This window comes from Nyctibius grandis, chromosome 3, assembly GCF_013368605.1.
Source record: "Nyctibius grandis isolate bNycGra1 chromosome 3, bNycGra1.pri, whole genome shotgun sequence".
Classification (NCBI taxonomy): Eukaryota; Metazoa; Chordata; class Aves; order Nyctibiiformes; family Nyctibiidae; genus Nyctibius; species Nyctibius grandis.
In genome coordinates, this window is record NC_090660.1 from 69177688 (window position 1) to 69203356 (window position 25669).

At 36.7% G+C, this 25669-nt stretch overlaps 1 protein-coding gene across 1 annotated transcript in view; it reads left to right on the plus strand.

Annotated features, from left to right (window-relative positions):
• LOC137661595 (lipoxygenase homology domain-containing protein 1-like) overlaps window positions 1–25669 on the plus strand; it is a 192831-nt gene that overhangs the window by 160736 nt on the left and 6426 nt on the right. The window contains 10 exon segments of the mRNA XM_068397201.1: window positions 860–986; window positions 2640–2788; window positions 13548–13755; window positions 15399–15458; window positions 15768–15946; window positions 16500–16722; window positions 21894–22048; window positions 22382–22457; window positions 24672–24750; window positions 24974–25256. Of these exon segments, the coding sequence (XP_068253302.1) occupies window positions 860–986; window positions 2640–2788; window positions 13548–13755; window positions 15399–15458; window positions 15768–15946; window positions 16500–16722; window positions 21894–22048; window positions 22382–22457; window positions 24672–24750; window positions 24974–25256 (1539 nt within the window).

Sequence of the window (25669 nt, forward strand, 5' to 3'; positions counted from 1 at the left end):
TGCTACCATCTCCCAGTGACAATTGCTAACCAAAGATGGTTGATCGTATTGGGTTAAGGTTTTGGACATTTTAGTGATTTAGGTCATGAAGAAATGAATGAGTGAATTTTCTGTGCCCTTTTCAAAGCAGGGTTACTTCCTGCAACATATTTTCAAATATGATGTCTGGTCTAGCTTTAAATAGTTTAGAAAATGGGACTTTATCTCTTAGTGTAGCTGGTAGTACCATAGTACCACACCTCATTATTAAAATATGTTTCCTTATAGTAAGACTAAGCTACTTAGCTCAGGATCACCCTTTTATTCCTTTATATACAGAATTTCATAGAGATTAAAAATATTTAGTACCACATTCTATATATTCATACCATACATATGTGCAGATATATATACACACCATAAAACATTTTTAATTTCTGTTTTTCAGTTTTTCCCAGAAACACTTCATTTTCTTTCTCCTGTTACTTAGAACGAGAAAACATTCTGCACTGAAAAATGTTGTGGCATATCGACATTTCTCACAAGCTGAAACAGGCACATCAACACTTCTTTTTCTTCCATATGCTGGATGAATAGGTTACATAAAGAAACCTTTTTGAACCATTCCAAATATTTTTGTCCCTTACTACAGTAGCTACAGCAATAATGTTGACAACATTTAAATTATTTTTAATTGGGAAAAATATCTATTCCTTCTCTTTTAAAAGGCTGCTTTCAAACACATTTTAGAAAAAATTATTTCCTCTTCTTTTTTAATGTTGAGATTATATGTCATAGCTGTTTAATAGTATGTCTTTTGCTATAGCTTCCATTAGAGCACAACAGATACTGAAGGGATTTCTTTTTGCTCTTTGCTAAGGTAAAGCTTCAACACAGAGAAAGTAAAAATGTTCTGGAATTTCCATTTTGTCACAACTTTGCAGATGAAGAAGGAGGAAGAGTGGCTGAGCTTCCAGTCCTCACAGCTGGCTCTCCTTTTCTAGCAGGTTTGTCCCAAATCAGAAACACTGGAAAAGATTTGGTCAGTGATGACGGCTAAAATTTGCAGAGCAGTCTGAGGGATTTAGCAGATACTTTCTATTCATTTTAGCTAGTGATGCATGGCTAGGTGCAATCCACAGAAGTGTTTTAAAAAAAAAAATCTCAGTCCCTGTAACTGAGCATTGTGCATTCAAGTCTGATTGATATCAGTTTGTGACACAGAAAAGAGCAAAATAGAAAAGACACTGAAAATATTAAAAAAGTTTTGAACAATACTCAGAGTTCAGCTTTTTCTCAACAATATGATTTGTTTCTCTCCCAGAGGAAACAAAGGAAATCCAGAGGAAATAACTTTTGTACTGTAATTTCAGATAAGAAGGAGATCCATGGCCCCTCACAAGAGAAGCTCATCTGTTCATGTTCCTAGAATTCCAGGCATTCTTCTTCTGTGACCTAGCAGTTATATGTCATGAAACTCCCTCATGCGAGTTGTGCCTTGATCACCTCAAGACTGGGGTTTTTTTAGCTCGCTCTGTGATTCTTAAGAGGTTTTATAACCAAAGTTAGTGAAGAATGGAAAAGCTCTTGTCCTAAATGGATATTCTACCATGAGAATATCCCAGTCTCCTCCAAGTGTTTCCCAGGAGTTAAGAGTTTAGATCAATAGCCCAAGTAATTTGTGCATTCCTTGCCTTTTCTGCTGTGCTTTCATAGCTAGTCTCAAGAAAAGCACTTGGGCAGAAGCTCCTTGAATATGAATTTGAGAAGAGTACTGCTGTGGGGTATTCCCTGGGAAAGCTTTTTGTCTTTTAATTATTTTAATTTTTGTGTGTGTGTGTGTGTAAGAGCACAGATGTTTAAACCTTTACAAATGATGCTCCTCTTTCTGTCGGAGCATTTAACATGAGGGCAGATATCGTCTTCTTTACCTTCTCCCCATATTTTTTCTTTCTGAATTGAATGTTTTGGGGATGTGGCTTCTTTCTTATTTGGGGGGTCAGATCACCACTGTGTTATCCATGGGAGTACAAAGAGGTACTTAACACAAACAGTCATCCAAGAAACGCCCAGCTGAAGAGCTGCAAGTAAGACAACAAGTCAGAGAATACACAACATTTCTTGAAATCCTCTGCTGAGGCCAATAACTGAAACTAGTACAGTGCAGAGCAGCCAGCCACTGCCTGGACCATGTTCCAGAGGAAAGACCGAAGTTACCTTTTTTCTGACAGATTTCAGCTTCATTTGAACTCTGTGAGGCTCAGAGCAGAGATGTGCTTTTTTAGTAATTTAGTATCATCCATGGCCTAGGAACTGTTTCATAGGAATGTTACATATTTAAATGCATGCAAGTGTGTGGTAGAGTAATATTTACATGTTTTCATAACAATTTGTGATGTATTTATTTTTCTTTCATTTTCTCTTCTGCCTGTGTTTCAGGCCCACTCACAAACTATTTAGCTTATTATTCCTTATAATAGTGACTCTTAAATTTTAATTACAATGCTTCTATGTTCTTTTCTAAGCATTATAATATTGTTTGGCCTTTTGATCACCCCAGGTAGTATCAAAAATGAAAATATAATAGTAGTAATTTATTAAATAACATATTTTTTAACTTATTAAGCTTTGGTAAACCTTTGATCTCTTTTTCCCAACAGTGAAAAGCTACATTCTCCATATCACTACGGGAACATCCCCTGGGTCAGGAACAGATGCAGATGTTTATGTCATGCTGCAAGGCCTTTTGGGAGATACTGGCAGAAGAAAGTTAATCAGAAAAGGAGCTGATAATTTCACTAAAGGAAAGGTATACTTATCATTTCTGCATGATATTTTGCACTTTTAGAACCCAGTCCTATTCACGTGGACTAAATGGGAGTAAGAGAGAGTCTATGAAGTCCAGTTTGCAATGCTCTGTGATTGTAAGTGCATGTGTATGTGAGTATCTCTATCTTACGTGGAAAATACTGATGCTTATGTAGCTGATGCTAACAGTACTGACAAAGTAATAAAGTGACTAAATCAAGTGCTTTTAGCTTCAATTTTGCACATACTGAAGGTCTTGAATGATGTGCCAGTGTTTTTTCTGTGTATTTGCTTCACAATAGAGCTGTAAAGAGACTTCATTTTCTTTAATGCCTCTATTCTTCCCATGCCATTCTTCACACTAAGGCTCCTTTGCCTGGCTTTTGCCTTTCCACTGCTAGTCCATCCCTCAGTCTGGCTCTTGGTCTCTCTCCAGAAGGTCACTACCCTCCATACTCCAGAAATAGGAGTAATAGAAAATTACCCTCCAGAGAGTCATTCACTCACTGTTCAGGAGTGAGTCTCGAAGCTCACAGATGTAGACCAGTCAAAGATCAGCACAGCTGCCAGAGATGCATTTGCCTGTAGCCTTGTCAGTATAAACAGAAATTAGAAGGAATTTAGTTACCAAATGTGCTGCAGAAACATGGGCAGATTCACAGCAAAATTCACGTCTTTGATGTAGAACCTAGTCCCTATTGCAAGTTCTGGGTAGAGGGAGTGAAATTTTCAGCTAAAAAGGCCACTAGAGTTTTTAAATATGGAATAAAAAAGGTGTTTGTATTTTCTGCAGATCTTTCTTTGAAACAAAGTTGAGGATTAAAACAATTTAATAAAGATTCTGAAACAAACACCTGTTACAGAAAATTTGAGTTGGAATAGTTAAAGTTTAGAAAAAGAAACACCAGTGTCTCGCAACCAGAAATGCTGAGCATATTTTACCATAGACCGTGCTACGTGTCTTTCTTATAGTGTGTGCAATCTTCTACCTTTCTGAAACCCCAGTGAATACTGTGATTATGGTATTCTAACCCGTCCTTTGGAAATACTCTTTTGGAAATATCATGCCATAAACTATTTCCTTCTGCTGGTGTCGGCTGCCAAACAAATAAGAGTTTCTCTCAGGAAGCGAGCTTGCAAATCATCTTAGACTGGTAATCAAAGCAGAGGCATGATATGTGGGATTAGGAGGAGCTCAGCTCCTAACTACCCCCAGCCTCATGATTTCAATGGGAGTCGAAGGGGGCCATTATCTTACTGGATTTTATCTACTTGAAATGCTTATTCACAATAAAAGTGAGAGAGTTTAAATATATTTTTCAGGGTCTAAATACTTGTGGATGAGGGTACTCAGTTTTGATAAAGGTTTATTTGTCTTCCTTAATGTTGAAATTCAGATGATGGTTTATTGATAAGAGGATTTAATTGGACTGTAGAGCTGCAGTCCTTTTATCTTCATGGAGTAAAGTTAGTTTATTGTTAAGTTTTACTGGATTTCACCTTAAATCATAATTCCACAAGTGAGAAATCTGATTTCTAGACTGGTAGTTTTTAATGAAGAGGGACCAGGGATGCATATCCAGAAATGTTGCCTAAGAGAACAAAATGAACTACAAAGATTGCTAACCTGAAGGGTGTTTTTATAGTACTCGCGTCTACTTCAGCGTAGCACAGAATTTTTCTGTTTTACAGAGTAATGGCAGAGCTGGCATGTACCCATCTCTTCGTTACTTATTTGACATTTTATAAGAGCAGTGTGTAAATGTAATACAGTATCCTTATATTTCTAAAAGTAGATATTAGCACAGGAATATTTTAGGGCCCTAAATAGAAACTGCTTGTAGATAAGTAATAGAGAAACACAGAAAAGTCTTGATTCACTTCTTGTTCAGTGAAAATAAAGGTATTTGGTTAATTGACAAAGTGTAAATTGATTCTGCAAGCAAGATTCTTGCAAGACTCTTGCCTTTGCAGCAACATTTTGCTCATGACATGTTTGGGAAATTTCCCAATGTTTTCTTCCCTTTATAAGCAATCTCCAAAAAGACTCTCAAGTGTAGAATGTCTCTTTCTATACAAGCCCAATCACATATTGTGCTGAGCACCCCTGCAGTCAGAGAATCTGGACTCAGTGGTTTAGGGTATTTTGGAGTACAACAGACACAGAATTTGCATTCTGAGTCTTAACAGTTGTTCTGACATTTTAAAATGTGCTTTTCCTTGCAATAATTTTTTCCCTGACTATACAGTAACAGCTAGTGAACTGGAACAGTGTTTCTATTAGAAATCACATCAAAATACAGTGTTAGCCTACAGAATATCAGGGCTGCTACAAACAACAGTTTAGCAATGCAGAAATACATAGAAATGTTTAAATATCCAGGGGACTTTGCCATGGATTGGAGACATGCTTCTCTCATTTAACCGGTCTTTTATTTACATGAGCTGACTTACATGATAGTAAAAGACTGAATCAGCTTCTTACATCTGAAAAGTTCCTGCGTCTCTTTCCGAAGTCCTTACACTTGTAAGACAATTAGAGAACTGGTAGATAATGTGTATGAAATTATTAATTCACCAGTAAGCTCCCTGTAGCTCACTCCATGTCGGAGAGAGTAGCACCATCACCGAGAGAGCTGAGCTTCTGATGATCTACTCAGAGAAATGATGAGTGTGAGGACTAGTGCTGCAAGAACCATATTCTTTCAAATTGCTATGACATTGATACCTTGTTTGATGTTCTCCTAAAAACTGTAAGGATAAACAAAGCAACCTCAGTGTGCTTCTTTAGGCAGTTCAGCTTTCATGAAATCCTAATGGTATTTATTCATGCTTCATGAGTCTGTTTAAGTCTGATAAATGTTACCTGCTACAAACACTTTTTTGAACCAAGTATACTCAGTTGCAGACAGTCTGTAAAAACCATGGCCCAGCTGTGTGAAATCTTACAGTATCTCCGTATTGCTTCTGGCACCCAACATTTTTAAGCGAATGAAAGTCTTTGTGCTTCTTTATACGGTCTTTGATAGACTTGCTGTATGTTCTGTCGCATGGCTGTAAGTTACCCAAAAATTTCCTCTTTGAGAAAGTGGCTTTTTTTTCAGATCAGTTCCATCAAAGCCACTAAATGACACTGAATATGTTATGACTGATATTTAAGTATTTTGATCTCCAGTATTATAAGTACTCTAAGTTACTGAAGCAGTAAAATCTCTGTGAATTCTTACTTCATTCTATTAGTTGTTGAAAAGATATATCCTTTATCCTGCCCTATATTTAGACATCCACTGCTCAGGTTGGTGCCATGGTAACTGCAGCACATACAAAAATTGTCAGTGACGGTTGGTGTTCAGTTTCAGTACTCACTCACAGATTAAGCATCGTCAATTTTTAAAAATTTTTCAGGAAAAAATCCACGTGTGACAGAATATACTAAAAAGGGCCAGAATTTGGGACAGTGTACTGTGGCCACTGTTAGGAAGTCAACATTTGTCTGCAGTGTTCACATCACACCACATCTAAAATGCTACTATTTTGCGACTGCAGCTAAACCTTCTCTTATGGAAAGAGTATCTGACATAATGATTAAATAATTGCAAAATGCCATTGATCTAAAATGTATTAATCATAGTGGGAGGCTGCTGGCCAAGTTATTGTAGTACAGAAGTGAACAGTAAAATGGTCTGGTCATCAAGCAGAAGGTTTATTCAGATGGAAACTAGGAAAATATGGAAAAACATCACAGTGAAGGAAAGACTGGTGGAGGTTGTCAGAAACTGTGAGGAGAAAAGCAGAAAGAAAGAATGTAACTAAAGCTTTATATAACCCTAGGAGACAGTGGCAAATTTCTGAGCCATGTGCAGTTCTCAGTGATACCTCCAGAATGGTATACCCTTGTCAGTAGTTACAGTCAGTTAGTAATAGATTTATAGGAGGCAGAGCTAGAACATACCATTGCAATCTCCCAGTTTGCCTACATAACACTGGCCAGTGGATTAGAGCTGTGAGAACAATTAATTTTGGTTTTCTGATGTATTCTTGCAGGGGAAGAAAAACTGTAAAACTTGGTTGCCAAAAATTAAAAATTGGACAAAATTAATTAACATTAAAATCAATTACTTGGGGGGGGGGGGGGGGCAGCTTTCTGTCTATATAGAGCTCAAAAATAAACTACATAAATTACATTTCTAAAGCTGAAATACATCTCACTTAGCTTTAGTTGCCTGTAACATAAACATTTGTTCTAACGTGATGATTTGAGCTTCTTCTACAGAAAGGGAGTGATCTGCCAGGAGCTGGTTACCTTCTCTCTTTATTTGGACATTTATCTTAAAATGAAATGAATTATCCTCAAAGTGTACCCACTGCTTTCTCAAGATTTTACAGGGAAATTAACCAATTGTCTGACAATAGACTTATTTTAGATAGGCAAAGTTGGGTAACTGGATTCTATGCCACATTTATTTCAGGTTTTTAATAAATATAACGATAATTTTAAAATAAAATACAGCTAACTATTAGCTTGATTTATCAAAAAATTTAAATCGTTACGATCAGTCCAAGTCTGCATTTTTCAGCAAATAAAATATTCAATCATTTTCTTCAATGTAGCAAGAATTGTATTAACTTCAATTCAAATTAAATAGTTTAGAAAACATATCTAACTCAGAATGAATGGTTTTCAGTGATGAAATGCTCATCTAGTTGGAAAGTTGTTTCAAAGCTTAACTATCCTTTTTTCTTAAAAAAAAAGATTCAAACTATTTTCTGTTTAAATTTGTCAGGCTTTAACTTCTAGAAACTGGATTTTGTCATGCTTTTGACTGTTAGCCTGGATAGCTCTCTCACACCAAATTTCTGCTGCCTTTGACAGTATTTATGACAATAAACAAATCAGTATGCCTTTGACAAGTTAAATGCCTTTGACTGCTGGATTCACTGGAAGGCAGGCTTTCCAGTGATTTATTAATTCTCACAAATCTTTTCAGAGCAGTCTTCAGTTTAGCACCCTACTTCTTCAAGTGTCATAACTAGCAATTGTTTTTGCGTCATCTCTAAAATCTTTTTTTCTTCCAGTTAACTCATGAAAACATTAAAGAGCATAAGCTTATTAACTGACCTCATTACAATGAAATATGCTTGAAAATATTCTCCATTTACTTGGAGACTTACCAGTTAGACATTTCATTGTCCCATTATCAGCCAGATTGAGCCCCCCCGAGAATCATTCGAATATTGGATTATGGTGTCTTAATAAAAATCTTATACAATCATATGTGTTACCAAAGCTGAAGAAAATTACATCCATCTTATTTTCTTTGCCTGTTAAACCAGGTCTCAAAGTTGAACTGTTATTAAATCAGTCCAACAATAAGTCTGCAACAGATGGGTCTGAATTTGTCCGAAGTGATGTCATCTGTCTTTGGGGTTTTGTTTTGTTTTGTTTTATTTTGTTTTTTTAATTTCTGTTGTGTAATATAATGTGTGTTTACAGATTTGGATGTGGCTGATGATATTGGTCTCTGTAGCAGTCCTTCTGCATTTTATTAAATGCATTTTACTTGGAGTCTGATTGAAATGTCTTTTACAAGTTAGTTGAATGGTCATAGCTGCTGATTATTCTAATGTACTGCTATTCTTTCTTACTCCTGTTGCTGTTCTATGCATGCAAATCCTGTTTCAAAAAGATTCTGTTCCAGTTATACTATGCAAATTAACAGAAGGTCAGTTCAGGGCAAATCTTATTTGTTTTTTTTTTTTTTTACTGCCCCCATTCTTTCATTTATTCTTCACTAATCTTGCAGATGGATGAACCATGATAATTGTAGGTTATCAGAAACCTCTAATTATGCATTCACTGTAATTTAAATTAATTTATTTTTTTTCATGTAAAGATAAAGTTTTTCAATGAATTTCTGGATGAGAATTTAACATAAAACAAAAATATGCTTGCAGAAATATGTGAATTTAGTAGGAAATTCAGGGTTGGCTTTTTCAGATGCATGGAAAACCCTATTTTTAAAGAAGCATTTCTACAGAATACAGATTACAAGATGCTGAGGTCACAGTCAGATGCATTGTTCATCCTTCCACTGAGCTGGGCCAAGACAATACTGCTACCAGTGCTTGTCGTCGCTGCTGCTCACCACTCATTGTTTCTATCCCTTACATCTGCTGGCACAGTGACATACATTCATTCTGTCCAAATGTTTATTTAGTTTAAGCAATTAATATTGTTAATAATTTGGGCTTTTTCACTTGGTCTGTCTTGATAGAATTTGGCTGGAAAGAAGCTAATTGTGTGGTTATGCTGACACAGCTAAAAAGGTGCTAATCTAGATCTAAGAGAAGGTAGTGATGTGGCAAGCATTTGGGACAGGGTGGAGAAGCTCAGTTCAGCATAGCTGAAAGAGTCCATGGGACCACAGTTTGAAGGATGATGTCTCAGCAAGTTATTTTTTTCATTTGTCTCCTTCTACAGGAATATTCAGATGCTGTTTCTGATTTGAGCTCAGTATTACAGGGGCCTTTATTTTGCCTCCCAGTGCTAAAACTTTTGTTTTCAGTGGAGTTTCTCCAGATTAACAAGTGAGATCAAAATAATCAGGCAGCAAATCAATAGGTTTGCTAAGCTTAATAGAAAAGGTCCTTTATCTAGACAGTCTAACTTCTTTTCCAATAAAAGGCTATTAAAATGAGAGTAACATTAGCAGTGTGGGAAATTACTTGTGCATACAGGTTGATGAAATTAAGCATATGGTGTGTCTTGACTTGCCATTTTCAGTTCTGCTGGGAATATCATCATTAACCAACCATCAAGTCTCAATACCGAGCCTATAAAATGATTGGCATTTATAAAGGTAAATATTGCACAGCGACTATTCAAATGCTTCTTCTGTTACAAGAGCTATTGCAACTGCTACAGACAGTGATATGTTGCCAGCACTGACACTGAAGAGTACTGAATAAAGTCAAACTGGGTCATAGATTCAACAGAAATGCTCAGTACATGGGTCCCAGGATAAAAAGAAACATTCGAAGAAAATCTGAAAAGGACTTAACAAAAATTAAACTTTAAATATTCTGAAAAGGTTGCTGGAATGATTGCTTTTAAGGAATTTTTCAGTGCTTGTTTTATTATCCAAGAGATATGAAAAGTTGTCAATTCTAATTTTGCTAGAGGAGCTCTTCTGGGTCACAGAGGATGTGTGGCTCTCACATTGTCAGTCTTAGCTGCTCAGTCTTGGAGAATATCTTTCTTTCTCCAGATAGTATTAGTTCAGAAAATTTAGTGGGCTGTACATACAAATAATTGTTTTAATACTATTCTGAGAAAATTCAATATAAGCTCTGCTGAATTAAACAATATGTATTATTATCAATATTAAGGTGACTTTTCTCCATTCAAACCTAATTTGCTAGTAGTAACTAAAAAACAATTAACAATTTTCCCTAAGGGAAACTGAAAAATAAAGGGTTTATATTCTGTGTGTTTTGTCCCTCTCTCTTTTTGCAGAAGAATTAAGCCTCCACCAAATTAAAAGGTCCCTGTTTGTAAATCAGATAAGAGATAGAGTATCATGTGACATACAAGTCTTGTCAACAACTCAAATATTTCCTGTTTTATGACTAATCTGTGGTCTGAAATGAATCCACAAAAATATTAGCTAAATTATTAATAATGATTCAATTTCTTAAAATTATAATGAAATATACGTCATAATCTGTCTGTTTGCAGACAGTTTGCAAGGAGAAAAGTGGATTAAATTTGGCAAATAAATTGTCTAGCAAATTTTTCATCTAGCTCTAGTTGCTGCTCTTTCTCCATTCTTTTTTGGTCTCTTGACTACAATAAAGCTCATTACACCATGTAGATTTTCAAATGCACACATAAAGAGAAAATGTAATCATCTCTGTGAAGTGAGTTTACCCTAGTTGTCACAATTTCTAGTCTAGTTAATAGTTTTTCAACTTGCAGTTCATTACATAGTTGAATCATCTGCAAATTTGACCATGGATTTCTGAGATTTTGGATGCTCTAAAATGGGCTTGTTAAAATTGCACATCGGCAAATGATGAAGTGTCTAATGCAAACCAAGAATCAAAAAGTTTTCACAAATGTTTATTCAGCCAAAATATACCCATTTTCAGAGGAAAAAGGATCTGGAAAACCTTTCATGCATTACCTACATATACTAACTTGCTGTTAGTCTATGGGTGGATTATCCAGGTTATGAATAACCCAAAGCACATGTTGCACCTGAGTTATTAAGTGCTTTCAGAAACACTACCACTAGGGAGAATGATGTACAAATACTTTTGCTGATGTTGTGTGAAGTTTTTTCTAGTTTAATAGAGTTTATTAACTGTCAAGCTTAGCGCAAGTCAAACCCAACTATCCTTCTTCTGCAGTAAGCACAAGTCTAGGAGTCTGCAGAATATTGTCTGTATTTTTGCTTTACTATTAACTCTCTCTCCTTTCCAAAAGTGGATCACTAACAACAGATGTATTGAAGACACTGATGATAGTGTCACTAAATTAGTCATCCTCTGGAAAACTCTCTTCTCTTAAAAAGAAATCTATCCTAACAAGTACTCTAACCTGACAAAATCTTCCTCATATGTTTCCAATAAAAGAAATAATACATTAATATAAGCATAACCATTTGCAAGGACAAGCAATAATTTTTAAGACAAATTTTCATATTTGGGGAACTTAAAATATTTATTTAATAACAGAGATGGGGCCTGTACGTTTCTTACTTGAGTTTATCTGTGTTTGTCACCCGTCTTCTAGTCCTGTGTATTTTTAATACATTTTATTTAATAACAAGCCATTCTGTTTTATTCAAGCATGATGCTATAACTTTACCAGTCAAATTAAAGATAGACTAAAGCAGTGATCAAACTCATATCACATTTAAGGTAAATTAAGAGTTCCGATTAATGGGATTAAATCATCAATTTAGTCCAACAGGTAATAAAATACAATTGTGGTGTTGACACTAAACATTACTTTTTTGACTTAACTATGGAAAACGTGAAGAGGAACCTCTTTTGCTGCAGTCCTGCACTCCACCTAGAATTTCTGCCCTTCCCATGTATTTGCTCTGCTGCCAAAGGACATAATTATCCTGAGAACCTTCATTTCCATCTTACACTTTTGCCAGTCTAAATTCACTAAGCAGCTGATAACCCTGACTCATTGTAATAAGTATAGCTATTCAAGTGCCTCTTTAACACCTTTTCCTTAAAATCATTGTCGGCTTGCTGTTCTCATTTTCCCCTTTCACACGATAACATAGGGGTGACAGTGCAGATGTGATGGTTAGATGATGCATGATAGCAGTTTTTGAATAACACTACTTTTCAGTCTAGAAGTAGCCACAGAGTACTTCAATGACAGGTTGGCGATTACTTTTAGGAAACTCTTAAAAGTGTAGTTCACAAACACACACATTCATAGTTACATATATCAATGAAAAATGAGAAAGAAAAGTTAAAGGTAACCCACCGAGACCAAAGCTTAAGAAAAAATTTTGAAATTTTTCCGTTCCTGGAGATTTTTTTTTTTTTTTTTTTAATAGGTGGTCGTATATTATCTGCAATTTCAAGTTCAGTATTGTAATTCATGGTGGGTCTCATTAAGTTGCAAGCTGGTCAGGCTGGTCTTGTTGGTGACACAAATCTTTCATCAGTTCTTCACTTGGAAATCCTGTCCAGGGAAGACACAGACCTGTGGCTGATGAAGCAAGAGAACTGCTTTCCTCTGTTTCATCTCTGTATAACCGTTTGAATAAGGATTGCTGCCTTCTTGCTCTGGCTAAGCAACTTCAGAGTGGATTAGGTTGAGAAGACTCCTCAGGACTCAAGTGGTTTTGATCATTATTGCAATCCAGTGCCCTCAAAAATATCTTTATAACTCTAAATCATGCTGGAAATTCCATCACAAATAACACTGGATTTTACCAGTTATCAACCCGAATAGAAATCAGATGATAATTCATGAATCTATAAAGGAAAACAGGTGGAAGGTCTCTATGCCAAGAAATTAATCTCTCTTTTCCAGCTGAGGAAGTATGTGTAAGACCTACAAAAAGCCAAAATCACATATTATGAAAATGTTTAATGTCTCACATCTCACCATTTTCTTTAGGAATCTTACTTCAGTGTTCTCAACATTTTAAAAATATTGTGGACATTTTAACTGACAGAGAATAGTTGAACTAATTTAAACTTCTAACTTTATCTTTTTCCTTAAATTCAATTAATTTTATTAAAACTAATCCTACAAGTATTAATTCAAATCTGGAACCAAGTTTGTTATTCTTTCCTAAGAGAACAAAATACCATTGTGTGCTGTTCACTTCTGCCCTTCTCATTCCCTGTATTTTGTCCCTAAAAAGAGAGCGCTGGGGGTCTATTTTGTTGAGAGTAAGAGATGTGTAAAATGGTATCCCTGTAAATCATTAAATGTGAAATTTGGGAAGGAAAATCTCTCAGGAAGTTAGTATGAGCAACTGATTGGTCTGTGTGGGGAAACTGAGGTGTTTTAGCAGTAAACTGCAGAACCACAAAGGGAATACTGTTTAATGCAGGACTTTAACATCTTTAAACTTGACACCTCTGGTTCTGTTGATATTTATTGAATTATTCAAAAAAAAAACCTTTATTTTCTTCTCACTTTCATATTTCAAAATATACTATGAATTTAGTTTGATGCTTCTGTTTCTATGTCTTTTTGATTCCGAATTTTTCAGGTGGATGTTTTTCAAGTGGAAGCAGTAGATGTTGGGACTCTGCAAAGGATGGTTGTTGAAAAAGGCAAAGGCTCTGACTGGCTTCTGGAGAAGATTATTGTGAAAGAGTCAGCAGTTGCTGGGACGGAAACATTGTTTATGGCTCAAATATGGCTAAAAGACACATGCGATGGAAAAAGATCTGCCTCAGTAACTCTGAATGCCACAGGTCAATATTATATTCAAACTATCATTTGCTAAGAAATTTGTTCCAAACTGCAGAATGCAGCTATGTGATTTGCTTTCATAAACAAGTTATGGTTTAAAATATTCCAGTAGACCATTGTCATTACACAGGGAATTAGTGTGTCTGAACACTGTTGTTTTTTAGTACTATTTAATAACCACTATTTGCCAGAGGATAATTTCTGCTTTGTTACCCTACATTTACAGTGGTGTAAATGGCAACAAATTTGGCCTATTCTCTTTACGTATTGCCGCCTCTCCAAGGCTTACTTCTACTTTGCCACTTGCAAACAATTTTTTAAGCTTCAAATACTTCTGCCGGCTACTTGCCAGGCATAGTAAAAATGAGGTAAATAGTAGAGCAAACTGAAAAAGCCGTGACAATGGCTCCATTGTATTCAAGAGACTGTTTTACATTATTTATGTCACACTGTTTGGATAGCTTTTGCCAGAAACTGGACATACTTTTGTCTGATACCATGTGGGTAATCAGTCTACAGAGGAGCAGTTTTGACACCGCTGCCTGTGACTGCACTCTTTGTCAAGACAAGAAGGGAACATGCATCTTCCCTCCCTGTGCAGTGGTTTCAATACAAACACAATCTAGTGTGCAAGCCGGGAGTGAACCACAGCACACCCCAACCAGATCAGTGGGCAACCAAAGCCCAGTATGTACCTTTAAGACTGATGTACTTCTTATGATTCTGCCCCTAAGAGAAGTAAATGGTATAATGAGTCCTTAGATTACAGAAAATATTCTAGTTCTTTTCCTCCTAACACCCAGGGCATCTCTGCTCACCGCAGCGACATTGGCGTGATGGTGCTTGTCCAGCAATAGCCTATTGAGACTGAATAGAATTCCAATGCAATTCATTTCCTCTGCTTTATCATCTCTAACTTCTGATCATTTGAAATCCAGAAAGAAAAGGAGGAAGCTGTTACTGTGAAAAAGCAAATAATTTCAGCTTTGTTTTAGATTGTACGTTGAGATTTTTTCTGAATAAAGTATAGGAATATTTAGTGTATTTAAAGTTATAAAACATGGTTTTATTAAAAAAATTTTTAAAAGTTTGTTTCTACTAGAATGCATTGATTTGGTAGAATAAGAAAGTGTTCCTTTAAGTTTTTTCATACAATAAGAGGCAAATCCAAAGTTGGTTATGATCTCAAAAGAAGGCTTCCCATCTTTGGTTCAGGCCTCTGTCTAATGTTTACAGGTAGTTTTGGTCTATATCAAATCCCTCTGAGAAATCAATGGGAGCTGATATCAGTGGGAGGAGCATCAGCCCCTACAATGGCCATTAAAAACATCCAATTAGTTCTGATTAAAGTAGAACATAAATGATATAAATGAAACAGAAATGCTTTAAAATTAAAAATACTTGAATTTTCATGTTACAACAATTTCACAGTAAAGAGCTAGCTCTAGAGTCAGTTCATTAAATAGGATGATATGTAGGAGATGATGCTTAAGTAGAAAATCACATTGTACACTTCCTAGTTAAATCTTTAATCTAAATGATATAATAGTCAATTGCCTCACTAGAGATGAATACAGGCATTTATTATCATTTAGACACGGTTCTACAAAAGTATTAATTTAATCTTCAATCTTTTTTTAACTAGAAATTCAGGAGGCGAGGAGCACTTCTGCCTGGCCTTTACAAAAAGAGCAAATGAATTCAGGTATAGCTTCTGCCATTACATTGACTGTTTGATGCATCAATTCTGAAATAATAGTGTGAGAATATTTTCATCACAATACGTCATTACACTTAGTAGTACTGACAATGTTTTCCCCTTTATAATAATGAGAAATGGCAATATACTTAGGGAGCTGATCAGCACCCAGATGAAGTGCTCATATATTAATGCTCCCAGTGTAGACCAAGACATGTCTTAGGAATTTTATCTCAGCTACCTTGGTTAATATATGAAAACTGAAACACCTTTAATATTTTTTTCCTTTTTATTTTCCTTATTTTATTTGTTCAGAAGGCAGATGGAGGATTTATTTCACAAAACATCACGAAGAAACAAAAACAGACTTTGAAAAGTTGTCAGAAAACATATCCAAGTTGGTTATGGTTTTTTATGGAACCAACGGCAAGTCAAATCCAGTTTCCATGGAAAACAAAGTGGAACATAAGGCTAAGAACCAAATAACATATGATGTAAAATAATATATAGATTTGTCTATATTTAAATTTTCTTTGAAATTCCTTTTAAAGAGAAAGAATCATGTAGTGCTGTAAATATTGCAGATATTATTGTTTAAATATTCAAGAAAAGCGGAACTGAAATTTTCAGTTGCACACCAGAATTCTTTTTTAATTTTGGCTTTCTCAAGTTCACGATGATCAAGCATATTCTTTTTTTTTTTTTTTTGTCAAGGAATAGTCATAGTTAATAATGCATATCAATTTAAATGTCATTGACATTAAGTAGTCACATTTAGAAATCAGTGCAGTATGTAATTTGAATTTGATAGAATAATTACAATTAATGCCCCTAAAGTATAAAGCTAGTATTTCTGTAAGTGCTTACAGTCAGCCTGGTCCTGCTGCCTTTGAACTCAATGGGACTTTTAGCACCAAGACTGATGTAAATGGGGCTAGGTCTGTGATGACCCCTTTAGAGAAAAGTTCCTCTCTTCCTGTAAATTACCTATGCATATATCTATACATCTCTGTTTGGATGCTAACTCATTGGTTTGTTGTTTCCTAGATACATTTGCCATCTGATTTGGGAGTGCTTTATAAAGTGAGACTTGGCCTCCAGAGTTTGGAAGACAGCATATCCCAGTTGTCTCTTCACCACTTTAAAATGCAGAACACATCAACCCTGGATACCTTTAGTCTCACCATAAATAAAACACTTCCTCTGTCTCTTAATGGAGACAGATGGATTGAATTCCCTGTAGAATGGCCATTAAAAGAAGCACTTTCTGGTAGGTATAAATCTACTTTAAAGCAGTAGAGTGGTCCAGGAGGTTAACACATCCTAATATTACAATTGAAACCTTTATCAAAACAGAAATTTTTATTGTCTTTATTTAATAATTCATAAAGTCTGGATAAGAATTTAAAATGTATGAAGGAAAATACTATCCACTCAGCTTAATTTCTGTACCATAAAGTGGGAAATGCAATATTTGATTGCACAGAACCATTATTATATGCTACAAAGAACAGTCTATAAGAAATATCCCTTTCTTGCGAAATTGTAATATTTCTACTCTCCTCTGTTTAGTCCTCAGGTGCTCATAGTACTGACATTAACAACATGATTTTTTATAGCTCATTTACTATTAAGTGATTTTTTTGTTTGCTTGCACATTACAAAGATTCTCAGTAAATAACAGCTCAGACCTACACATAAGCATCAGCTTTATTACCTTTATACACTCCAAATATTTATGCCTGTTAAATTTAGCTCAACAATTGTCTTACATATATCACTTTTGTTAAGCAAAATAAAAGAAACCCTTTCACCTAAAATCCACCATGCCTTCCATATTCTTCTAACGTGATGCTTTCTGAATGCCACCACATGACAGAACAATCCTCAATTTAATAAAGAGACCAAATAATGATACTTAATATTCAAATAATTTGTGCCTGAGTTTTATGCAGAAAACAAATAACTTACCTGGCTAAAGAATAAGTCAGTTCATCCAAAGTGAGCTGAAGTAGGTGTTAGATGAACTACCCCAATACGCTTTGGATTGGAATTTATGGCCTGGTTTCAGTGAGGTGTTTGCATGTGTCTAAATGTAAGCATGCAAGTAATCTCAGTAGAATTAACAAGGGTTGAGGGGGTTTTTGCATATTTTGGCTGCGACTGAAAATTTAAATTTTGCATTTAGGCTTTAGATTTTATATTGCTTAGAGCTGTTATTTTCACTTGAAGACTTGCACTGTATGGGTACAGAACAGGGCTTAATGGCTTTCATCTCCTATACACAAGATTGAAACAAAGAGGACCTTCAGGTTAACATAAAGCACATGAGCGTGCCCCTTGCAAAAGGCTGATCGCTGTAAAAATGCAGAAGTATTTAGGGTACATGCACAAGCACATAGAAATGGTGAGAGAAAGATGCAGCATGGGCAATAGATGGGTAGGGAGACTGGAACCCTTGTGAGCTTGGTTCTGACTCTGACTCCGTCACTGAGCTCTTGGTTGAAAAAAATCACTTCCCCACTCTTCACTTTTTTTTTTTTAAATAATATTTTCCTTCTTTGTAAAATACTTTGAGATCAAGACATATAAAATCACAAAAAAGAGTAGGTATAATATTACCTATGTGTTTAGGTAAAAGAACAAACAAACAAAATAGCTCATCTCTGTTGCATTTATTTCTTTCCACATGTGCTTTAGAAGTCTTCAAAGAGGGATTTGTAACCACAGTGAAGGAAAAAAACTAGGACAGTGAAAAAACCACATTCCTCCAAATCTTTGCCATTTTATGTTCAAGAGAGCTTTAAGCAGCTCCACTGCAGGTGGCACACGTGGAGTTCAAAGTGACCCTTTACGCACAAACTTACTTGCAATTTATTGTGCAAAACAGATCTGCTTTTCTGTCAGCTTTCTAAATCTAATTAATTTTCTCCTTGGTTTTCTTCTTCTCAGCTAAAAGCAAAACCAATATTGTGTTAATTGGAATTGAAAGCAGCTGATCATAATCACCTTAACCAGAAGCCGTGTGCTGTTGCATTTCAGATACAGCTCTGTCATTCATAGAGTGCCTTAATATTTCATCTCTTAACTATCTTTTCCTTTTTTTTTATTTTGGACTTGGGATTGTGATGAAGCGTATGCTAATGGCTAATTGAAACCATCAAAACACAGTTGATAAAATACAATGCGGTTCCTTGAGATCTGGCTGTGCACCCATGTGCCTTTGGGTGTATTAATGGGGAGAGGCTTCCAGCTGAGTATATACATAAATTATTTCTCATCACTGTATCTTCCCTTTGAGATGCTTACACCTCACGAATCCCCAGGGATGAAACAGTGCGCTCTCTCTCACACACAGGGCTGTATAGAAGGTGAATTTTGCACTGCTGTAGCTTTTAAGGCAAAACAATTAAATAGTTAAAAGGCGAAGTAAAAATGTACTATGCTACTTTCAAATAGCTGAAACTTTATTTCCACAAAGTTAACACAGAGCCATAATTCACACTGAGTTTATGAAATCATTAGAATTTTATAAAATTAATGGAGTTGTAACATTCATATATGTTATCCTTATTGTATGTAACTTATTTTCAGAGATTTCTTCCATCTTTCCCCAACCTATTCAGTACACTACAGAGATAAAAGCTTACTTGCCCACATTTGCCCTATGATGGCCTGATCCCACTACATGAACAAAGACCACCATTTAAGCATTTTAGCCCTCTGCCTACATTATTCTCCTTCAATTGCCTTTCTTTGTACAATGTACTCTGCCAGTTCTATCCACTATATAATCAGATCTCAAGTTCATTCAACTCAATCTCTAGTGGACTACAGTGTGTCAGGGCCATGATAAGACAATAGATGTTACTTGCCTTGGCCAGACTCACCTGGAACCTCCAGCCATGATGGGCACAGGATGTCCATTTAAGATCATGCCTGAGCTACATCAGATGTGCGTCTGTCTCTAGTCCTGTTTCTGACCCTGTCTTCTGGATGGACCTTGGACCTATGTTGTAGCCTTATTTTCAGTCCTGTCTCTGGCCCTTTCTCCTGCTGCTTCCGTCTCGGCTGCCAGGATGGATCACAGATATTTTTCATTGTTTGCTGCATCTGGGACTGTTAATAACTCTGCCTGCCACGTGCAGATGCTGCAAGACTGTTACCTGGTCAGTGAGGGCACTGCCTGCGCTGGGGTCATGTTCAGCTCTTGTCTTGTCCACCCTTGTGGGTGAGGCCCACTCTTGTTGCTCTCTGACACAGTGATCCAAGAAACAAGCCTTCAAAATGCAATCCTTTCACTCTTATTTTGGGGTGGTCCAGCCTCACTTCTCAAAGTTTCAGATAAGAGAGTCTGTGGCAAAACAGAAGTCAAGTAAAATAAAAAGAGAACACGCAGAAAATCAGAGTTCTAGCCAAAAATAGCACTGCACAGGTTTCTTTGTTCTGTGTAGTGACCCACTCACTTCATCGCATCCCTGACCAAATATATGGTTTCCTCTCCTGATTCTTCATCTTGGTTTAACACCACCCACCATATTCCATATATATCTGTATCTTCTACCACTTAGGCTTTTACTAAGTTTTACCTTTATAAGTAAAACTAAATACCTTTTTGGCACTATGGATTTCTTTCCATGAATCTGCTCAATTGCAGTAGGCATGCAACAAGGGTCTGTGCTCTCTTTCTTCTTGTTGATGCTGGGGAAACAGGCAAGGACCGTAGAACAGAGCTGCTTCTTGTACTGAACTCCATATTTTAGATGATCATTAGATCTGAAAGCTGATAACAACAGCTTGTTATCTGCTTTACCTGGACTTTGTTTTCTTGACTTCCAAAGGATACAGGTAATCTGTTTGTACACACAGTCCTGTATGGGATAAGTGTCTGACTGATCTAAGCTCTGAGCCACATTCTACAGAAGTCATCTGCAAGGTCAGGATTCATCCCCTTCTACTAGAGTGTCTACAGGAATAAAAAGGAGATGATAGGTAGATGATTAAAAGAAGTAAATATTCAGAACTGTCACATCATTTGGTTTTATGAGTAAAATGTAAATGAATATAAACAGATGCTCTGTGTATGTGTTTAGTTTTAAAGGTGTTCGGGTGTTGTCATCTTGTCTTCAATTAAATAACTATAACCATTGCATAAATTGCGAACAGCACAAATTCAGGGGTGACAACTTCAGCTGAGATAGACTTGTCTTCCCGAGCTCCCTCTATAGTCGGTGGATGTGCTCCATCATAGTGAAGTTCAAAGCAGCAACTTAGGTGCTCTGAATCACGTGAGGAGCTTCTCTCTCCATATGTTAGATGATGAAGTCTGAAGGGCTTGTCTGCCAAGCTAAAGTTAGTCTTTGTAAAGATCCCAAAAGTGATTGATGAGTTTGAGCCTTATTAGGATTTTACCTGTTAGGCATTTGCCATTGTCCTGGTTTGGCTCAAACCAGGCCAATTAGTCTTAGGGAAACCAAGGTCACTGCTAAATTCCTCACTGCTTATGAGTGAAGAGCCGAAGGGGGCTCGCACCTGCAGGGAGGAGCAGACAGGGCAGGTGACCCAAAACTGACCAACGAGGTATTCCATCCCATACATGTCATTCTCACTTTCCTATTTATCACTAACCCACTGCCTCCTGGAGGTGGGGCCCAGGAGGGAGGAGCCCTCCTGTCTCCCCCTGATTGGTACCAGCTTTGCCAATTTCCAGTTAAAAGCCTGCAGGTGTGATGGCAGAGAGCTTTTGCATTTTCCCCTCTGCCTGTGCTGGGTGGAGCTACTGCATTTTCCCCTCTGCCTGTGCTGGGGGAAGCTACTGCCTTTTCCCCTCTGCCTGTGCTGGGGGGAGGTACTGCCTTTTCCCCTCTGACTGTACTGGGGGGAGCAACTCTGCCTGAGGAGGATTTCCAAGCTCTCAATCTTGGCTTTGTATATATTTGTATATACTTGTATATATTTGATTATTTCTATTATTATTGTTATTATACTCTTTTTCATTATCATAGTTTATTAAAACTGTTTTAACTTTCCAACCCATAAGTCTCTCTCCCTTTTCCCTTTCCCTTTCCCTTGCGGGGGGGGGAGAGGGTTAACAGAGAGCATCTGCCACCTGGTTAATAGCCAGCCCAGCTTTAAACCGTGACAGCCATTAAAAAGAAAAAGGCAACTGACTGCTGTAATTTTTCCATAATGTGCTACTGTTACAAATAGCATAAAGCATAGGCATGTTTTTCTCTGATTTAATGTAAAGTTGTCAGCATCACCAGCGTTTACAGTTACAGGACACAATTAAGGGAAAATTGAAAAAAAACGTGAATTTTACTATCATTTTCAAGTGTTTGAATTTTTAATTACATCTAACTGTACATTACTATGTTGTCAAATAGCTGTGCAAGGTTGTGGCACATTCTTAACAAGATCTCTTTCTGCTTGATATTGCAGTGGTTACATATCATCTAACAGTATTTTCTAGAAATATTTTGAGTGAGAGAAATTTAGTGCATATGACTGCTTGTGTATATGGTACTCATGGTGACACAGGGGACAGATCCCTTCTCTGGTCATTGCAGAATGTCCAGCAGAGAGAGGACAATGAGGTACTCTGTCTTACAGTACTTTAAAATTTATTTAATCCTTTCTTGTACTTCTTATATATAGAATCATAGAATGGTTTGCGTTGAAAGGGACCTTAAAGATCATCTAGTTCCAATGCCCCTGCCATGGGCAGGGACACCTTCCACTAGATCAGGTTGCTCAAAGCCCCATTGAACCTGGCCTTGAACTCTTCCTGGGAGGGGGCATCCACAACTTCTCTCGGAAACATTATTATTCAAATCTTATTATTATTGGGCAACCTGATTATTTTAAAATCTTCCTATATAATTAAGTAATACAGTTTAAGATTGTAATATTGAATAATTTTATTTTAGTCATTTCTAGTTATCATGGATGCTGTTGAATTGGGAGAACTGGACAAAGTTGTTCTTTTGATCAGCAGTAAAACAGGTGAAGTACTTTTGCTGCTCTCTAAAGTCAGTGATGTGAATCACACAGCTAGCCTCCTGTTAGAAGGCAATGAAATCACTGCCAGTTAAATCCTGATTAATTTCTTTGGCTATTTTGGCTAAAAGGTAGTATTTTATAAAGCAAAATCCTATATTTTGACACATTAAAATCCTTGAATATAAAGGCTATATCATTATTGCATCAAGAAAGTAAACTATTCCTTTCCATACAAGAAATAAAACCAGAAAATGAAGATGAATAATTATATTCTGTAATTAATATGTGATCTATTAATAATTGATCTAGGAGAATAACTATAACTCATGTAAGAAACTGGTATTGTTTAATTGCCCTTCTGTGATTCAGTTATTTTCACTGTTTTCCCGACCTGTTCTGTTTTGCCCCTGTGACATTCGGAGGCGGATTTTACCCCTACTAGGCAATCAGCAGTTTTGTCACTGAATTTCGTTAAAATCGTCATAACATCTCTTTGCCTCATCAGCAGGATGGCTATCATGCTACTAATGAATATTCAAAGAATTAATTGTAAAGTTTTTTGAAGTCCTTTAATGAAATTTGCTGTATAATTGCAAATCATTACTTACTACGTGTTACAGTTGGCATTTTCAGACAGTTTTCTAGGAAAACAAGGGTTCTATGTTTGCACTTTAGCCCTGTCTTTTTTTTCCCCATCTATTGGCTCCTCATAATAACCTTTTAGACTCACCACCAAATTTCAACCAAATCTGTAAAATGTGTATAGACGTCAAAGACGTTTGGGCAGTAAGCATGTACATACTGGCTGTCTGGTCAACGCATCCACGGTCTGCCTCTGCTGCTGGGGACTTCAGAGGGGGCATGGTGTGGAGCTGTAGTTACTATAGAGGGGAAGGGAAAGAGAGCGACAGCCCTGCCATGGTGCTATTGGGGAGCAAGGCGTATAGCTCACTGCTTTTGTTTCCCACAGCTTCATTTGTGCAAGTTAACTATGGCCATCTGTCTGACTATCATTGAATATGGCAATTCCATGTCGCCAAAGGGCACCACAGAGAGCATGACAGGCAAGATTTTTCCAGTCAGGTTTGAAAACACAATTCACAAAGGAGGGACTTCAGTGCTCGTTGGCTCTGTGTATGTTATGAAGAAAGGATTGGGAAGATGTATCATACATTTATTCCAAAGGAGTTACTTAGATGACAAAGCACTTTAGATGAGTAAGGGTGTCCATATTGTACCTAGACTTGTTTGGACTGAGACTAGTTTGGACCAAGACTTTGAACCAAAAATCCCCAAACACAAAAGCTCTTTAGCATATAAAGTCAGATGTACCCTGCAGGACTGGTCAGCCCAGGCAGAGTGTTGCTCTAACGCATTTATGCTTCTTCCAGTATCTGAACAGGTTTTTAAGATGAGGTGAACACCTTGAAATACCTTCCTGAAGCTTCTGACTCTCTCCAGGCACTGTCCGGGCAGGTCATGAGTGCAACACAATGTCCTGGATTCCTCCCCAGGAGCCCGAGACTATTAACTTAGACTCTATTGGTATAATTAAAGGGACTTGGACAGTAGTAGTAGACATTGCTAAACAGGGCTGAAGGGACAAATAATAGAAGAGAAGGGAAAATAAATAGTCTTCATGACTGACTAGTGGCAAGAGATTCAAGATAGTGTCATAGATATCATGTAGCTGAAGCCCCTAGCAGAAAATTCAAAAGGAAGTGCAACTCAGAGAGCAATCTTTCTCAAATAGCAGAGGTATAGAGTAAGTTGCTGAACTTCCTTCATACCTGCCATCTCACAAGATCCTCTTTGTGATGCATGTGGAACGGAGCTCCAACCCTCTTGTCAACCAGTCACTGAGGAGGAAGCACCAGATATGTATTTCTGCTCTTCCTCCTCATATGTGCCTGCTTGAGTCATGCTGAATCTTTTCTGCATGCCTGTCCAAGGATGGTGAGGACAAGACTCCTTTACTTCACTAAGACAAAGGAAATGCTTACTCCTATATTTCTAAGTTGAGGTTTCAAATAGGAACAAAATAAGGAATGTTATGATGATTCCAGGATTTTTAAGTCGATTGTTGGTATTCATAAATTAAGAAATGATGTTTAAATAGTAGGAATGACACCATTATATCACCAACAGACTCTATGTAATTCCTTGACATGCAGTACAGCATTTCACTGTACTTTCACTTTATTTCCTACTTCGTAGACTGCAAACTGGACATTAAAAAATTGCATTTGAAAGAAGCTGTAAAGGAACATCCTATCTATGTATTTGAAGTGAATGAGTAAGTATATTATGTAAAGCTAGTCATTTTTTAGTCATTTTACAGTATAATAGTTGAAAACATTGAGTGGGCATTGAATTAAAATGACTGTCACAGAGTGGTTCAGTCAATGGATATTTTCAAAATAAGTCCATCTTTAACTGTCCCACATACATTAGTAGGATTTTTTTGATTTAACATATGATTTACTTACCACAAAAACATATGCGGTTTTGTTTTTCAGAGCATTTTCTGTGGATGCAAATAAGCCAGAAATACAGAGAGAAATCCCAGTATCTTTTGTTATTAGAGGAGACAAACAAAAGAATGACATAGATAACTTACATCAAGAAGGAAGTCAAGCAAGGAATCTGACAGAGTATACTATTAAAGTATACACAGGTGACAAAAGGGGAGCAGGGACTGATGCCAATGTGCATATTATTTTATTTGGGAATGAGGACAAATCTGAGGTATTTCAACTCTCTCAATCACTGGAGTATCAAGACCCCTTTGAAAGAGGAAAGGTGAGTACATAGATTTTACAGGATGTATGCATTTCTGGACTGGGAAAGCAAACTTTAAATCTATGCAAAATCTTTACAGAACTTAAGGCATATATCCTGTTTTCCATACCACTATGGAATGTTATCCTGTTTTCCATACCACATATAGTCTCAGCTATCTCTGTGTTTTGCCTTTTCACCAGAGTAATCAAGGGACATTTTACTTCTATCACATCTAGTTGACTGTGTTGCTCTTCTGTCTCTTAGTCCCAAACACATCATCATATTGCATCCACTCCTGTGCCCGGTTATGCATTTCCTTGATCTGGAATGCACATCATGCATTGCTGAGGCATGTGCATATACGTGCAAAATCCCTTGCTGTTGCACAAACTTTGAATATTGTGCTTGAGAATACAACAGCCTCTTACATC